The sequence below is a fragment of the Leptosomus discolor genome, chromosome 9, assembly GCF_034619465.1.
Source record: "Leptosomus discolor isolate bLepDis1 chromosome 9, bLepDis1.hap2, whole genome shotgun sequence".
NCBI lineage: Eukaryota > Metazoa > Chordata > Aves > Leptosomiformes > Leptosomidae > Leptosomus > Leptosomus discolor.
In genome coordinates this window covers 8994875-9013290 of record NC_141399.1, presented here as the reverse complement: position 1 = coordinate 9013290, position 18416 = coordinate 8994875, and the positions used below count along the sequence as shown (strand labels likewise).

Genomic DNA, 18416 nt, shown 5'->3' with positions numbered 1-18416 from the left:
AAAGGTAAAACAAAATTACATTAAATCAACCTAACATGTAAGTAATGCTGCTTTTCCAGTTATGACTGAGGCTGAACTGATCTTGCCCACTGTGTAATCAGAAGTCCCTTGTTTACTGGAGCTGACAGGCAGAATTAGGGGAAGCACACGCTTTAATGTGTTTTTTTATTTCTGTGATAGAAGTGGAACTATGAAAATTCTATTAGGGCCAGCTGAGAGTTTTGCTTGATTCCTCTTTGTCTTTGCTCAGCTCATCTCCTTGAATGTAATACGTTTCTCCCTATGGAGAGGGGGGAGAGAGGGAGAAGCAATTGTTATTTGGGAGTGTCATGTGGATATAAAAGCTATAAAACGTTCAAGGTTTTTGTATACTTCACACTTTTAAAACGTAAATGCTGGGGAAGATATCAAAATTGCTATGCAAGTCCTTTGTGAAATGTCTGCATAATGCTGAACTCTGTTACATCTGCTGTTTGTATAGCATTTCTCTTGATAATTTTTCTCTGTCACTTAGTTTGTGATCTTTGTAGCAGCTGTGAGCTCCTAATGACTTTCCCTCTTAGGCAGGTTCTATACTGTTATTTTTAAAGCCTGAAGTACAAAGTAATTTGGCACTTCTCCATATATCCTTGGGGGAAATTGGTTCTGTTTTGTGCAATTTCTGGGACTCAGAAAAGATTTGAATAAATATAGTTTCTTTCACAACTTCGTAAACTCCAAACATTGATATATTTTTCAAAAATGTGTTTTTAAACTAAGAGTATTTATGCTAGTGTTAAAAAGGAGTTTATCTTTTTCAGGAAGATTGTGGTTAAATAGATTAAAAAATATATGTTGGAGGTGGTATCACACATGAGTTTTAGTGATTCAGTTTGCAAGACAATCTCCAAAGTGTGTAACTCTCTAGAACACTCTGTCCAAGGGGAATAGAGAAAAGACCCTCCATTGCCTCATTTCAATAGCTCTGTATTCTGTTGTTGGACAGTGTAAGTAAGAGGTAGGTTAAGAACTAAAAAAAATCAATGGAAATTAGGTATCTAACCTACAGCCTCGACTAAACAGAAATGTGCATCTCTAGCTTCATGAACACCTTGGCAAGCCTGGCCTCTTTCGGCTGTGTAAGTGTATATGTAAATGGATAGAACCTTTTATCTTTTTCACTGTATCATGGGCTGTTAATCAGTGTCCAAGCAGTGGTATTTAAAGCACTCACTGTTACCTTCAGAGATTTATTTTATTTATATTTTGTAAAAGGCATCTCTCTGCAGAGAACTAACAAAAGGTCAGCACCAAACTCAAATGTCAGAAACCCTGTTTAGAGAGGTTATAAGCAGATAAGTTGTCCAGCGGTCAAAGGCTTCCGTTGAAGTGGGCCTTGTGCTTAGTTTCTTACACTGCACTGGCCACTCTTGCCTTTGCGGGACTCTGTCTTCCCATCCCAAGAGGGGACAGAGCTGGGCATCACAGGAGATGCAGTCCAGAAGAGGAATGGACCGCTGGTCAGAGGGGACAGTCAGCCCTCCGGGTGGCCACAGTGCATGTCACCAAGTCTGTGGAGAGACACAAAACCGCACACCGGGGAGCAGCTAACGTGGCTCCGTTTAAGCAGGCAGGGACGTACAAGACAATACTGAAGGACTTTGTGTTCAATCCAGCAATTAACATACCGATATTTTAAACATGGTTTCTGTAAGCTGTTGCAAAAGGAGATCAAGATTACATTTTTTTGGACTGACACATTTCCCATTCGAATAATTTTTACGCCTAGGAAGTGCAGCGCTGTACGGCCGACATGAACATCACTGCAGAGCATTCCAACCACCCCGACAACAAGCACAAGAACAGATACATCAACATCCTAGCCTGTAAGTAAGCACCATGAATCAACCCGAGAAGGCATTCTCCTCTCACAGAGTGTGTGTGTGTGTGACTGGAAAAGGCAGGTGCCTTCAAGTTGCGTGACTGCACAGTAATTAATAAGCATGTGAAAGTGTGGCTGGGAGATCATTTCCCTACTAAAGGCAGTGGACATTCTGACTTCTCTGGGGCCAGGATTTCACTCCACCTTTTGTTTTAAACGATTTTGCAGTTTGATGGTCCAAGTGTAGTTTTAGAGGGATCAGTTTGGTATGAAATTTTGTGGAGGAATAACTGGGATAAATTGATCGTCAGAGCTCTTCTGCTCGCTACTGTCTGAAAACTGGCCTAAGGGAAGTGAATGGTAGAGCAAAGTTTTATTGATGATCCCTGGTGTTCCCTTATAATCTCAAAGGTGATAAATCTTACAGAGTGTATCTGCTGTATTTCAAACTGCTTCAGTTATGTGTACAACTTGGACAAACCATGATCTTTGTAGCACAGTGTGGGCTTTGCCTGTATTCCTCTGAGAACTGCAAATCTGGACTCTTGCTCTAGAATGCAGATTATTGCAGGTCTGGAATGGAAATGTGGTAACTTTTTCCGTATCTTTCTCTGATGTGGAACGAATGGCAGATGCAGCAGTCACTGTGGTTTAGGAACCGCAATGGAGAGCTGCTGATAAAAAGTTCACAATGTTCATAAACATTGCAATAAATCTTGAATGTTTTTGATAGCATAGGAAGGAAATGCACATCTCTAACAGATTCTCAGAAGTAATCAAGGTGCCATCTGAGGACAAATTCCCAGACTTGTGAAAGACTTGCTGTGTGGCCTTGGGCAAGGGGATTCATTGCGGTTGTCCCAACTCTGATTTTAGACATAGATGTCTGGTCCCTCTAGGCACAGAGAGAGAGAAGTACCGTTGGAGGAGAACTGGAGCAGGCACTCCAGTTCTCCACATTGCCCCTGGAGGAACCTCTCTCTCCATTGGTGCTCAAGGAGGGCAACTGAGACCAGATTCTTCATGCTCATAGTTAGCCCCTGTGTCTCATGTCTGCATGTGTTGGAAGCACCACCCAGCCCAATGCTGCTGCCTAGGAGCAGGAGAAGAACTGCAGGTTATTTCTCATTTAAGCCAAAGTCAAGCATTTGGGTGGAACACAAAGAGGAGCTAAAGAGCATGACCTAAAGTCCGTCCTCTTGGTGTGATGAGGGTGGTGAAGGAGTGAGGACATTCACTCAGCTCCCAGAGCTGGTAGAGCTGTCTGAGCCCAGCACCAAGCGGAGCATAATGAGCTCAGACACTGAGCCAAGCAGAGGCAGCTTTACTGCCTGCGAGAGCTGAGCCAGTGTCTCTGCATGGCGTTACACAGCCCCGTGGGGTGCCCTGGCACTTTGAATCACCATACACTGTGTGACGGGGTTGATCCTAGAGATCATGCTCCTGAGGCTCCAGTGTCCTTTAAAGAGAAGCTGGCCCAGCATGAACCACTTTAAGGGGTGTGAAGCCTGAGGGCCTGCTACCATGAGCAGATGACCGGGAACAGGTACTCCCATCTCCCCCTTGACTTCAATCCAAGGCCAATTTCTTCCATGTATTAATAAGCGCTACTCCAATACCCAGGAAATGGGATGTTTACCTGCAGTTCTGCACTATGTTTCCTTAATGCTTCTCTGCTCTGTTTTTATCCTGCAGATGATCACAGCAGGGTGAAGCTAAGGCCTTTACCAGGAAAAGATTCTAAGCACAGCGACTACATTAATGCTAATTATGTTGATGTAAGTTGTTTGAATTGTTTTGTCTTCTCTAACTCTGAATCCTTCCACAAGGAGGAAGTGTTGTGGTCATGTTTTCCAACTTCACCTGATAATTTTGCTACAAATTCCTTGCTATTCTGAATGAGAAAAGCACCTTTCTTTGTTACCTTTAAAATATTAATATGTCTGCCATGATACTGCTTTCATCTCACTTGGCATTATGGTTTTCTTTGAAGGGTTACAACAAAGCAAAAGCCTACATTGCTACCCAGGGACCTTTAAAGTCTACCTTTGAAGATTTCTGGAGGATGATTTGGGAACAAAATACTGGAATCATTGTCATGATCACAAACCTTGTTGAAAAAGGAAGAGTAAGAGATTTTTCTAGTTTGCTAGCAGTTGCTCCTTACCATCTCCCCAAATCATATGGGCAGAATTTGTTTTTAAATGGTTTGGGATGATATATATTGATGTATAATATATAACTAACATAACAGAGGGATGCATAGCTAGCCATGACTTTACTTTTTTTAAAAGCTCTAAATACAAATATAAAGAAGCAGCTCAAACCTTTAGCCAACCCACCCAACTATGTCTTTGTTCAGAGAAAATGCGATCAGTACTGGCCATCAGAGAACAGCGAGGAGTATGGCAACATAATTGTCACGCTGAAGAGCACAAACATTCATGCCTGCTACACTGTGCGCCGCTTCACAGTCAGGAACACGAAGATGAAAAAGGTGAGTAAAGCCTTCAGTGTTCTCATCCAGATGCCTTCTGGCTTGTGTAGGATGCAAGGCACACAGGAGCAAAACTCAGCATTTACATAGGCAGCTTGAAGTAGCAGGTGGATAGGAAATAAGTAAGCAAAGCCAGGATTACAAGGAACCTGGAGAAAGGTTTAGCATGTATTTCTTTTTCTCAAGTTCACTGCTGCTTTGGTGTCACGATTATTGCTGTTATTACCTTTTTCCACATGTATTTTTCCTTGAACTCTGTCTCCACCTAGCAGGAGCTGCAGAAGAATTCTTATGTTACAGTCCAGCACTTTCTCAGCTGAGCAAGCCAGTAGGATTGAGTACCTTTCTATGCTTCTCTTCCCTAATCTTTCTCTTCTTCCTGCGCACGCTTTGCACCCAGGGTCAGAAAGGAAACCCCAAAGGGCGGCAGAACGAGAGAACGGTCATTCAGTATCACTACACTCAGTGGCCTGACATGGGTGTGCCGGAGTACGCCCTGCCTGTGCTAACCTTCGTTAGGAGATCCTCCGCAGCCAGAACCCCCGACATGGGACCAGTGGTGGTGCACTGCAGGTATGACGGGTGTGATTAACTACTTCACGGCAAGCATACCTAGTGCACAGCCTGTGCTCTTAGGTGCCACCTCAGACAAACTCTGTACGGAGTGTGCCAACCCCGTGGGGTGCAGGTGGACATGAGCTTGCTCTGCTAACATCTTAAGACAGCTGCAATGCAAAGCTTCCCCGTTGCGTTGGCAAAACCCCGTGTCCTGGTACCGAGCTGCTGAGCCTCGCACTGGTGTGGTTGTGCAGTTCCTTGTTCGAAGCGTGTTTGCAGCCTGCCCGTTCAGTGCGTGGGCAGGGCAGGATCACCTCTGCTGGCAACCAGCCGTGTGAATACATGGACACCTGGGCATGCGATGGCCGCTGAACCACACTCGTATTCACCAGCACTTGCAGTCGACAGAGGGTTTCCCTTGAATGAGTTAAGGGATGTGGTTTTCATCACTGGGTGTGAGGGGGCTGTACAGCACGGTAGCGGAGAGGAGAGGATGATGGGATTAGAGCGTCTTCCTGAGCACAAATTGAGGAGCTCTGAAGAGTTTCCCTGTCCGGCCTCTCTGTTGGGCCCAGGATCACCCTCCCTCCCCTTCAGGAATCCTGCCTCCACAGGGTTAGCCCTTTCTTGCACCTTTCAGTCCTGCCGGTACCAGTTGCATTTCCAGAGCAGGATTACAGCTCCGTTGTGAAGCTTAAGTCTTGCCTCAAGACTGAAGCCAAACAGGGCAGCTCCACAGTCTGGAGCAACCGTGGTGGTCCAGGATAGCAGCAGTTTGGCACAGGGTGGATTTCTATGTGGCTGCTTCTAGCCAACGCCGGTAAAAGCAGCAGTGGAGGCAGGACAGCCAAGCGTCAGATCGTGGAATACATACCTGGTAAAATTCCCAGAAACCCAAACTATTTTGTTTAGAAACGTACATGTTTGGGGCTAGCCGGGAAATGAAAGTCTGTGAACAGGAATATTTGCTTGGTTCTGTTGTGCTGTTGTGAACATTTGCTTTCATCCGGCTGTGTTACATGGGTTTCTCTTATGTCTTTGATAGTGCTGGCGTTGGCAGAACTGGTACCTACATTGTGATAGACAGTATGCTGCAACAGATAAAAGACAAAAGCACAGTTAATGTCCTGGGTTTCCTGAAACATATCAGGACACAGCGCAACTACCTCGTCCAGACAGAGGTAAAGATTGCAGTGGGGTTGAATTTAAAACCATGTTCATTTTTATGTTGTAATCAAAAAGAAAATGGATTTTTCAGTTACATCCCTGTAAAAACTGAATATATCACCAGGCATTTTTTGAACTGGTATGTCTCTCTTTTTCTAGACCAGAAACTTCAGATTTTGCTTTTGACTTACTCAGTTGTATGTGCTACACTTGGCAATGCCTGTTCTGGATTTGGCAGTATTTGCATGGGTGGCTTGTTTTGCACACCCTTTCCTTCAGCATGCTCTACCCATCAGTTCAAGCCAGCTGTTTAGTTTATTCCAAGTGCCTACGTGACATGCTGTTGTTTTTCCAGGAGCAGTACATTTTTATTCATGATGCCTTGTTGGAAGCCATCCTTGGGAAGGAGACTGAAGTATCTGCAAACCAGCTGCATAGTTATGTTAACAGCATCCTCATACCTGGCATAGGAGGGAAGACACGACTAGAAAAACAGTTCAAGGTAAGGCTTACCGCTGCCATCCAGAGGGACTTAATTGCCCTACTCACTTCTTCGGTGTGGCCTGTCTTTGCTGTCTGTTGTCATCGATAAGGCACCAAACTAGAACGCTTGATTAGCACAGCACAGCATCTTGAGAAGTTTGGTCCTCAACAGCCTTAGCTACACCGCTGGAAATCAGCACTATTGGAGTCAGAGGTGAGAAGAGGGACGTGGACCCTGGTTTGGAGCGTGCTGCTGGGCTCCCAAGGGAGTCCGTGGTTAGCTTGGCTGAAGTCTTCCTCCAAACTGTGGCGCTCACGCATATATATGGAGAAAGACATGAAATGAGGTTCTTAGCACCACCCACTATTTCAGCACTGTACATAAAGAATTAGAAGTGTTTTAAGACCGGGATATAAATTTGCCTTTCTCATTGCTAATAACTATGCTTGCTGCTTCTCCCTGCTATGTCATAGCTGCTTTCTTGCTGACCAAAGTAAATTTTTTCGCCCAGATCTCCTATTTGAAACCTATGATTTTCTGATTGCATTTTATCTGAATGCATTTAAAAATATTTTGTGAGCCTATGTATCACAAGAAGATTGAACGTGACATCTGTTTTCACAGCTAAACTCACTCAGTTGATAACTACCTAAGGAACTGAAACTGTTAAATTATACCAGGTGCCAAGCTATTCAAGAAATTAACAGGCTCTTCTCTGAATTCACTTGTAGAAATCTCAGTACTTCTCCATCAGTCAAGATATTCCAGATGCTTAATTACGAAATTAAAAAACAAGCGCAAGTGTGCGCATACACACACAAAATGTAGCAGGAGAAAAAGAATTCTTACTGAAAAAAAGTGTTGCGCTTTCACAAACAATACGAAATTATAGGTACAAAGATGTTTTCTGATGACTCAAGGCAAAATTTCAAAAACCTAAGTGCCATTTTCAGAAATGACTTTCTCTGCCAACGTTGCCCAGGTCTCTAGAAACCCCATAACTTCTAATGGGGCTTACACCAGTACATAGATGAGTTGAGTGCTGTCTTGGTTAGAGTGCATTTGAAACTGGGACGTGGCCGCCAGCAGCTATGAAATCTTTATCTCGTTTCCGCTGCCACCATGGAGCCAGTAGAAAATAACTTGTGCCCATGGCCTGGTACAGTAGTTTATATTCAGCCATCCTAGAGTGAAATTACGCTGAGTAATGAGTGGCTGGTGCAGGACATGAAGAAGTCACCTTCGCCCTCTTTTTGCTCTGATAGACTTTCCCCATACACTGGGGGAAGTTTCAAATACAAATCTGCCCCCCTGACTTTTCTTGGTGCCTTATAAGCAGCCGAGAATGAACTTGGCAGAGCAGAGAATGTAACCCATGGCCTCGGATCTCAGATGCCAGTGTGGTGGGTTTCCCAAAGGCCTGGAAGAAAAAGACATTCTGCAAGAATGATCTGGCTTTTATTTTGGAAGAAAACATAGAAGTTTTGTTGTTGTTTTATTTTGCTAGTTTTTCTTCCTTGAGACCTGCTTCTGACTGAACATATCTGCAAGTCTTTGAAATGTATTCTCAAAGATAACTAAACGTAGTGTTCTGTGAAAATACATTTTGATGGAACTTCATTTTCAGGATGTTTCGAAGCTGAGAGCTGCAGAGATCTTTTTATCCATTAAACATGTTGTATGAAAAGGATTCCTTCCTTTGGCATCTTGCGTACTTTAAACAAGTTTAACAATGCAGTTTATTCTTCTACTGATGTGGCTTCGCTGGAGTTGGCAAAGAAACCTCCTCTCTTCATTTGGTGCGCTGTGAGGACTGACTTACTACTTTATTCTCTTTCAGCTGGTTACACAGTGTAATGCAAAATACGTGGAATGCTTCAGTGCTCAGAAAGACTGCAACAAAGAGAAGAACAGGAACTCATCAGTTGTGCCGTGTAAGATCACATCTTCGGTTTGATTACTGCCTAGCATAACTTTTCGTACTGAATTCTCCCGGTGTTATGCATGAAAAAGCATAGCCACTAGGAAGTAGAAATGTAATCTTTTGTTCAGACCAAGATGTCTTGTCTTTCAGAATTACCCTGATGAAACTGAACAAAAGAAAATAGTTACAGTGTCAGCCAAATACACTGTCCAAGTGAAATGTTAATTTGAAGTACTTAAGGATTTGAATAATTAGGTAGGGAATAAATCTATGGAATACTGAGAGAATTACTTTGATACCACTCCCAGCTCAGGTGAGATCTCCCAGTGTGATTGGCACAAGTTTTTTGTAATTCAGCTACTACGCTCAATTTCTGTGTGAGAGCCTTCCCCAGATCTGAGGGTGTTTCGTGCCCAAGGCCACAGTTTCACAGTCATTTACATGGAATCTGTACATGGTTGCCTAGTGGTATGAATTTGCATCAGACCGAGCATGGGCACAACGTCATGCCCCCCATCATGTTACCCAGAGTACGGGACATACAGGACAGGTGATAGCCGAGCTAGCACAAAGTAATGATGGCACAGATATGGTCCCTCATGAAGTTTGTTAATAAAAAGGAAAGTCACCAGGATGTGTCTTAAAACCAGATGTGAACGGGGCAGAAATGGCCTACACGACTTTGCACTTCGTGTCATGTAGCCACGGTGGTTTCGGTTTGGCACCAGGAGCCTGTCGGTTGGTTTGAGGATGATGTTGAAGCCAGCCCTGAAACACGGAGAAGTGTAGGTCTGCTGAAGCAAGCACACACGTGCTCCTGGGTGATTACCCGTTAGGGAAGGGTTTTGTCTCTGGAGGTTCTCTCACCCTCCAGCTGGGAGGAGTTAAGTGATGGTAGTGCTACGGAGTGGTAGGGAAAACAAAATGAATCAGCTGGGTTTGTGTGCTGCTGGAGACAAATGGAACACTACAGTCAAGAATTACCTGAAATCCCCTGTTATCGCTGCATGTACTGTTATTTGGTAATTCAGCCTGCTGTGAAAATCTTTGCTATAGTAAAATTTGATTCCTGAAATTACTTTGTCCTTGTGGGAATATTGTGCAACATTCTCTTTTATATCCTGTGTTAGAAGGCAATGCTTTAACGCAGTTAAAGTGCTGGCCTGCTCCTGTGGGAGATGGGAGCTGCACACTGTTTGGTTTGTTAACGGCTGAGAAATTCTTACTTTCTGCATTGTGCCATGACCAGACTTTGATTTTTTTTTTTTTTTTTTTTTTTGCCCCCTCCCCCCTTTTTTTTTTAAATCTTCTAGCTGAGCGTGCTAGAGTGGGCTTGGCACCGCTGCCTGGAATGAAAGGAACAGATTACATTAATGCCTCTTATATCATGGTGAGGAAGCCAACAACTAATTACAAAGTAAAATCAATTCTAAGGTGCTAAATACCAGATGCCTATAATTGTCTTAATTCTGTATGTAATGGCTGTCTATTAACAGATGAGATTTTAACACCTTACCTATAATGTAAAGCTATTAACTGTGTTTTATTAAAGATTGGTGCCTAAAAAAATTAAATACAAGATGCATTTAGATGGAACATGTATTTCCATGAGATACAGTCAAATCAATATTGGGATTTAGAGTAAATGAAAACAACGGGGACGCTGCAGAATGGAAATGGGCTTATAAAATTATAGTCTGTGTGAAAATATTGTGGAATAAAATGAAACAGAGTCATTATGTGTCCCCAAAGATGAAATTAATGCTTTGAAAGTATTGAAGGCAGTAAGTAACTGTGTGGTTTGTTTTGCTACAAAAGGGCTACTACAGGAGTAACGAGTTCATCATAACACAACATCCACTGCCACATACAACTAAAGATTTCTGGCGAATGATCTGGGATCACAATGCACAGATCATCGTCATGCTGCCGGACAACCAGAGCCTGGTGAGTTAAACGCGTCCCTCCCCGCGTGGTACCGCAGTCCCTGAGCCCAGCTGGGCACCAGCGTAGGGTCACTTACTTACACGCTTTGGCTGTTTTCTGGTCAAAAGCAAAAGCCAATTTTTGAGCCGCCATCTCCAACTGTGCCTTGAGCTTGTCACAAAAAGACAAGTTCTGAGATGTGGGGCCTGTGTTTTGCTCTCCCCTTCTGTCCTCACCCCTGGGAAACACATCCTGGGCTGGGTGGGCCACAGTGCTTTCAAGCAGCGTGCTGGTGGTGATGACTTCTGCGACGCTCCTGAGGGCTGCCTGGCTGGCAGGATGCAAGGCACTGAGGTTACTGGGTGGCCAGGGCCACGGGTAAGGACTTTGAGGGGAGCAGAAATATGAAGCAGGGACAGTAGGATAGTTGTTTGTTTGCCCAGGGGCTTAAGACTCAGGCCATGCAAGACTAAGGCTGTGCAAGGTTACAAGACTAAGGCTATGCAAGGTTACAAATGCTATTTTTGATGAAAGTAAAAAAGCAAACATGTATGTTAATTTAAGTGGAAATAATGAGACAGACAGAGAGAGAGAGAGAATAAGGAGACACAGGTGAAGTGCTAATCACTACTTCCAGATTTACTAGCACGTCTCAGGAGGGCACGTTGAACAGGATTAAGAACTAAATGGTTTGGTTTTTTCATGCGCACATCACTGACGTGAACAGACAATTGTAGCTGAGAGTGGAAGAGAAACCACCTTCATTACAGCAGGAAAATAGCAGTCATGAGGGGCTACTAAAGAGGCAGCAGTCAATATGCGTCCTGTGTGTGGTGCGATGAAAGGGATTGCAGGCACTGCAAGGCAAAGAGCGTTCAGAGGAATCCGATCGAATCAGAAAGCACTAATGAAATGAAAGCGTGTCAGGTGGAAATGAAGAGGCTGATCTTGTCTTTACAAGTACATGAAATTGCTCTGCAGAACAATAGTGATTAAAGGGTAAAGGAGGAACGCTGGACTCGGCCGTATCCCTTGCAAGGATGCCCGGTCCCGTCTTTCACCTTCCCCACGCCCAGGGTGGAGGCTGGCCAGCGGGGCAGCAGCATCTGCGCGTTGGCTCAGTGTTTGGTGTGAGATGTGTTGGCTGGCAAGGAGGGGTGGCAGCATCAAGGTGCTGAATGTGTAATGCCAGAGGACAAGAATATAACGCAGGCTACCTGCTGCATGAGGACCTGTCATGTGGCAGGACAGGTCACTTCCCCAGCATTCAGCGATACTACGCGGCTTGCCGGTGCCTCCGCTTACTGAGGGCAGAGTTGTCAAGGCACTCAGAGGACTTAGGGCCCTAAGTCCCATTATCAGAATAAACATTTAAGGCCCAAATCTCAACAGTGTCTTGCATATCATGTGCATCAAGGCTTCAGGCCCACAGAAATAAGCCTGGTTTTAGAGACGTGCTCATGGCTGCACTGGGATGAAGTGGGTTCACAGCTCGTGTTTTCTCCTGAGTAGAACACAGATTGTTCAGAGACGCAGGCGTGCAGTGCTGTGCCTGCTGGCAGAGTAGCTTCTGTGCTTACGCTGCAGGGACAGTAGATCCCTGAAGCCAGGAAGAGAAACAGGCTGTGCAGGTATGTGGTGACAGAGCCTAATTTCCTTTCTCTGCAGTAAATTAGGAATTCACAGTTAATTTTTAAAGAATAGCTTTGACTATGTATCCACGTCCCGCCAGTTAGGCTGCTTCAGCACTGAGCTGCTTCTGCATTGACAGTCTCCCTGAGATTTTACAGTGTCCCTTCGGTAGAGGAGTTTTGCTGGAGAGCTTGCATTAAGTTAAGCCAGTGGGTTTTTTCAAAGCTAAGAATATCTGGGTTTCTTCCTTCCTCCTCACTCCTCCCCTCACTCCTAAAAATTCAAGCCCTACATAAGTGTCCATCAGTCTTCTACCTAGACCTGATCCACAGATCTTGAGTTTTGGACTGGACTACAATAAAAACAAATTAAAGATAATAAGCAATTAATTTTTAAAGGACAATGAGGTTTTTTCTAAACAGATATCTGACTTTCATGCAAAACTGTGTAGGCAGGAGGTGGTAAAGCCTGAGATACAACATAAAGGTTAAGTATGAGTGAGCTATGATAACCGTTCCCCTATGAAACCAATTAAAAAGCAGACGTTACCTGTTTGGACACACAAAGGAATGATCTGGCAGGTTTACTGCCTGCTGTAATAGAAAATTTGGTTTAGACAGAAATGGGTTTTAAAGGTCAGCTCCTGATCATCTCTATTTATCAAACCAATTTTTTGATCCACTGGATTTTTCGGTCGCACACAAGTTAGTGTGTTGTTTCATTCCTCCAGGCAGAAGATGAGTTTGTGTACTGGCCAAGTCGCGAGGAATCCATGAACTGTGAGGCCTTTACTGTGACCCTTATCAGCAAAGACAGACTGTGCCTCTCTAACGAAGAGCAAATTATCATCCATGACTTTATCCTTGAAGCTACCCAGGTAAAATAAACCTCCAAATGTGGGTGTTGGCTTTTCACCAAAATGTTATTGATGTCATTTAAATATGGAAGAAGAAGAAGAAGAGTTCAGAAACAGTTTTGATAAGGATTTACTTGTAAATGCATGTGCATGCGTGTTGCTCACAGGGGAAAGGTATTCTCGTTGGCTCCTTTTCCCTCTCACATGTTCTACATCCAGGTAGATTCCTCTAGCTAGTGAGACCATAGTATTAATCGTTTGCCTTATTTGAAGATGAAGACATTCGTTTTTCATTTTGAAATCACACAAGTAGATTGAATTATTCTTTGTAAAGTACACCAAGGTTTATTGTCCTATTTTTGCTTATAAAGTTCAGCATTTACAGTTTAATTGTTTGGGGGTCTTAATTAAGGGGTTTTATGTAAGCGTATTTCTTTTGAGCTATAAACCTGCCTCTAGTTTGCTATCCGGATTGCACCTGGATTTTGAGGCGAAACATTAGCTTGCAAGCCCTTTTATATTTTAATTCCTTTGTTGTTCTTCTCTTATTTGACTTTTGAGCTCTAAGGGCTCTGAGAGACATTTGTATGGCTATAAGCCCTGAACTCAAATACAAAATCTTTTCTCAATTAAACATGTTGTTGAAGTTGCATTATTGTAGGGAGTTACAGTTAAGAGTTGCACTGTTGCAGAGACGCTAGGGCTGTATGTCTGTCGTCTTCTTTCTATATGAAGTGTTTGGAAGAAGGAGTTTGTAGTGAGGCTCTTCCCTCTTTCTACCTGGAGTGGATAAATGTGAAACTGAAGTAGCTAATGCCCAGGCTGGTTTTTCATTGCAGGATGACTACGTTCTGGAAGTCCGCCACTTTCAGTGTCCTAAATGGCCAAACCCAGATGCTCCCATAAGCAGTACCTTTGAACTTATCAATGTAATCAAGGAAGAGGCCTTAACAAGGGATGGCCCCACCATAGTTCATGATGAGTATGTCAACTCTTTTCTCCCATTTATGTGCAGGATGTACAAAGAGTTACTCGGCTACAAGATACTTGTGAGGACTGGTGTCCGTTCTTGCATGGAGCAGATGGGGTTTAGTGACCTAAGGAACAGGATCAGAATATTTAAACTTCCAGGGATGAGTTTTCAGTTGGCATCTCAGGCCAAATACGTTTTGCTTAGTGTAGATTTTTCTGTTGGTCGTAATCTTAGGTGGACTCAGAAAGTGAGGCTGTGTTTGCTTTGTAAGCATTTTGGGTTCTTCTGCACCTGGAAGTATCCTTAACAAATCCTACAATCTGTTTCAGAACCCAGCAGAGCCCTGGTTTAGATAAGGCTCTAAGCAGCCCAATGTGGGCTTACGGAAACCAGTTTCAAAATAGCCTGAGCTCCCGTCTTAACATCTGTGGTTTAATGTGCCATGTTAGACAGAACAAGCTCAGGTCCGCTATGTCTCAGGGTGAGCAGCAGAAGTATCTTGTGATAAAGGGCCCAGGTTTTCTGAGAGCAGATTTATTTTTCCTCCTTCTACTTCCCCAAAAACACTTCGAGGGACGCATATGGTGCCAAGTAGGAGGGAGGGAGCCCGCTAACACAGGGCCAGTATGCCCCAACACTAGTCTCTTCGGTACTGCAGTGGTGAGCATTGTCTTTACCAGCTATACATGAATGCCCAGCTTTAAAGGGTGCTAAATACTGCATTGCATATTATTACTTTGCACACACTATGGAGCTGCAAAGTACCATTATAGTGAAGCTGGAGCCTGGATGCAACAGGATCTCTTGGGTGGGACTGTTTCCTGGCGGGCAGAGTGCTTCCTGGAGTCATTCTGCCGTTAAAATCCCAAGGAAGCCCAATTTCTGACACTGCTTTGTGTTGCCCTCAGAACGATCACTGAGCCAGCGTAAACGGCTGCTATAACCGCAGCCCCACTGCGCTCCAGTCTACTAAACTTTTCGTCATTGCTACAACACAGAATCAGTGGGAAAATCTTTAAAATCTTCACCTTCTGTGCAAAAACGTTATTAGGGGTACGTGCTCTGGTATTTCAGTGGTCAGCTCAGCCTTTGTGCTGATGACCGACCGCGTGCTGGTATCTGCCGTTGCTGAAGGACCTTTCGCTTCACCTCAGTGTGTTGCTGCTGCAACAGGTTTTTCCCAACCGACTCCGCAAATGGTGCCTTGGGCTGCAGCAAGTAGTTTTTCTCCCACCATCTCCTGCCTTGCTAATGCACAGCGTAAGCTCTGTTGCCTTTTGCCAGCACTGATTAATTCCAGGCTAGTGTTAATATTCATGCTTTGGGTAGTCTGAAGTGAGGTTTTGCTACTCTTGCAGTATTTAAGATTATGTTTTGCAAAATTAGAACCATTATTGATTTGGGCGTTTCATGCTAGACCAAAACAAAATAATAATCAAAATCGCATTCCTAACAGTGCTGAGTCATTCTTTCTGTAAATTGCTTTTTTGGTTTATTTGTCATATTCAATGATTTTATTTTTGCACCTAATACATAACGTGGATTCTGCTTTTCGTTGGAGCCTAAGCAAATCTAGCTGAAAATGAAAATTTCCCTTTACAACACGCAACAACTATATCACATAATCCGCTAATAATTACAACTGCAGATTAATTCCAAATATATGAATTTGCAGATAGCATGTGCTATTTAAGAAGTGCATGGTGGGATGAACTTGAAAACCACATTTCAAAGAAGTTCAGAAATTCCAGCTTGAGACAGTTGTCAAGATTTTTAAATATAACTGCCCATATGTAGGCAACTAGATAAAGATTTGCTGCATAATTTTCCGCAAGAAAAGCCTTCAGATTGTTGGGAGCTGGAGGTTATCAGCCCAAGTGAAAATGAGACCATTAGACCCTCCGAGGCACTTAGTTGTGTCCCATCAGGCACACACACTGGCCACGTTGTCCGCTGTCCCCGCAGATGATCAGTCACAGCCATCTATGTAGTGCTGCAGAAGCTCCGCTTCTTCTTCTATAGCCTTTTCATCAAATATTGTGATCTGATTTCTGTTTCCCATTTCTAGGCAAATTGAGTTTGCGAAAATCATATGAAATTAAGTCAGCATATGTCTTGATTTCCACAGAAATGCTGTAAAAAATCCTAGTGGTAATCTTGTGATACCAGATGGCACTGCAGCACTTGCCGATTATTTAAGTTTGCTTGCAGAGCTCTCCAAACAGTTTTCAGAGCAAGTCAGCACCAATGTCCCCTTTTACAGGTGGGGACATTTAGACACAGACTTTCTCAAAGTCTCAGAGCAGACCTGTAGCACAGCCAGGACAGAATTTCAGTCCTCTGAGTACCGGGAGAGCAGAGGACAGTGGAGGCTCCTCAGAAGCAGTTACAAGCCCCTCTTGCTTAGGATCTTCTATCCCATGCCCCACAACTGCGCTCACAATTCCAGCGTACCCACAGATTTAGCAGCAGTAAGATTTCTGCCTGACCAGTATCTCAAGGACACATTGAGTCGTGCTGCTGACAAATAACTGTTGCTCGGGTTCTTACTAAATGACAGCGCAGCTCAACTCTTCAGCATCCGTAATGTCTCTTGGGTGCCCGACTCAGGGATGTTGCCTTTTGCCGATGAATCAGACCTAAGGAAGACTTTGAGATGTGCCCCATTTAGTTGTGAGCACCTTATATCCGTGCTAGTTTTCTGTAATTGTCAGACGTGGAGCAAGAGGCAAAGTCTCATTTCTTTCTAATCGTTTATGTTTTGCTTGAGCTCCCACTAATGAATTTAAAATACGCTCAGCTATAATGCAGATGCTTTCAGGACATGCGGCATGTGAGAACTGATGTCAGTGTTACCATCTCCAGGCTGGGTATTTTTAAATGGCTCACGTTCTTCTGCTGATACAGTTCTTTGTACTGAATGCTGCAGATATCCTGAGACGACTGGTGTACCACCAAATTTCTTCTATAAACTGACTAAAAATTAGCCAGTATCAAGCAAGCATTTAATAGATACAAAGATGAACTACAGCCATAAAATCAGACTGTATCAACGTTTTCACGGCTCTGTGTCAGTGCCCAGGTATGTTTCTGAGTAACTGATGATTTTGGTGTGGTTTTTCAGGTATGGAGCTGTGTCAGCGGGAACGCTCTGTGCCCTTACCACTCTGTCACAGCAGCTGGAGAATGAAAATGCTGTCGATGTTTTCCAGGTGGCAAAGATGATAAATCTGATGCGGCCTGGAGTATTTACAGACATTGTAAGTCTTTAAATGGAATAGAAATGGATAGTTTGCAAGGTTTTCATCTGAGACCAAAAGCATGAACTAAAACACACATTGTGTACGTTATCAAGCCCTACTGCAACTGCCACCGAGCGGAATTTGCATTTGGGCTTTTTTTGTACAGTTGTTATTTTTTTTATAAACCTCAAACCCACCCTGCCAGTCTCCGATTTGCAGTTAAGCTCATTCGGTTAGGCGGCCACTGCACAGGCAGCCCTAGCAGAGAAGGACCTCTAGCTTCTCATCGTCCCCCTGCCAGCCCTGTCAGTTAAGCTCTGCCGTTTAAACCCGGCATGCTGTGATCTGAAGGGAAGCAGCAGGGCAGGTAGAGCTGCAGGAAGATAAAGCTTCAGCAGTGGGGCACTTCAGCGAGAGCAGCGCCCTTGCCTCAGTGTGCATGGCTCTGCCGGTACGAGGGACCAACCTGGGGCTGAGCTGTGGGCTCAGGTATTGTCCTGTCCTCCCATAGTGTTTAATAATATATCACAAATAATATAATCTACCCAAAACTGGAGTTCGGGGTTGACACAGTTAAACTAGACTAACAGAGGTAATTGCTCTCTTTTTCCTTGCTCTGCGTATCTTTCTAGTAATGAACATCCATGACCTTCCCTGGAAATGCCAAATTTAAGTGCCACTCATTTATGTACACTGAAAGGATTGAAATAACTTGTCCTTTCTTTTCCAGGAACAGTACCAGTTTCTTTATAAGGCAATGCTAAGCTTGGTCAGCACTAAGGAAAATGGAAACGGTCCCATGACACTGGACAAAAATGGTGCTGTGATGGCCAGTGACGAATCTGATCCCGCAGAAAGCATGGAGTCTCTTGTCTAATTGGAAACCTGAAAAGGCACTTAATTTGTAGAACTTCTGAAGACTGAGTGAACTTTTTTGAGGCCTTTTTTGCCAGACTCTAGGTTATACAATAACCCAATTACTTTTTTACACTGATAAAAGTTTTGATATTTATTTTTTGCCATTTTATGTCTTAATGGTATCCTACTGAGCATTTGCACCTCTGTTTATTTCACACAGTGAAACGCAATTTTATCTAGTTTGCACTATATGATCAGTGTTACTGCCTATAATATTCTAATACAAGACAAGCCCTGATGTGACATTCCATGACAACAAACATACGCTTTTTCTGTTTTGTTTAAATGCAGTGAAGTTTTGCTAACTACAGTGACCCTCGAGTCTTAAATCTTGAATGCTAGGCCAGATGGATTCTTTCGACAACAGATACTGTACCC

General features: G+C 43.7%; 1 protein-coding gene across 1 annotated transcript in view; it reads left to right on the top strand.

Annotated features, from left to right (window-relative positions):
- PTPRG (protein tyrosine phosphatase receptor type G) overlaps window positions 1-17997 on the top strand; it is a 405981-nt gene extending 387984 nt beyond the window's left edge. Inside the window, exons 16-29 of the mRNA XM_086470025.1 lie at window positions 1769-1865; window positions 3557-3639; window positions 3855-3989; window positions 4224-4358; window positions 4759-4931; window positions 5962-6097; window positions 6439-6585; window positions 8408-8501; window positions 9805-9881; window positions 10310-10438; window positions 12780-12926; window positions 13745-13887; window positions 17003-17138; window positions 17851-17997. Coding sequence (XP_086326151.1) covers window positions 1769-1865; window positions 3557-3639; window positions 3855-3989; window positions 4224-4358; window positions 4759-4931; window positions 5962-6097; window positions 6439-6585; window positions 8408-8501; window positions 9805-9881; window positions 10310-10438; window positions 12780-12926; window positions 13745-13887; window positions 17003-17138; window positions 17851-17997 — 1779 coding nt within the window. The remainder of the gene's footprint in view (window positions 1-1768; window positions 1866-3556; window positions 3640-3854; window positions 3990-4223; window positions 4359-4758; window positions 4932-5961; window positions 6098-6438; window positions 6586-8407; window positions 8502-9804; window positions 9882-10309; window positions 10439-12779; window positions 12927-13744; window positions 13888-17002; window positions 17139-17850) is intronic.
- The last annotated feature ends 419 nt before the right edge of the window (window positions 17998-18416 follow it).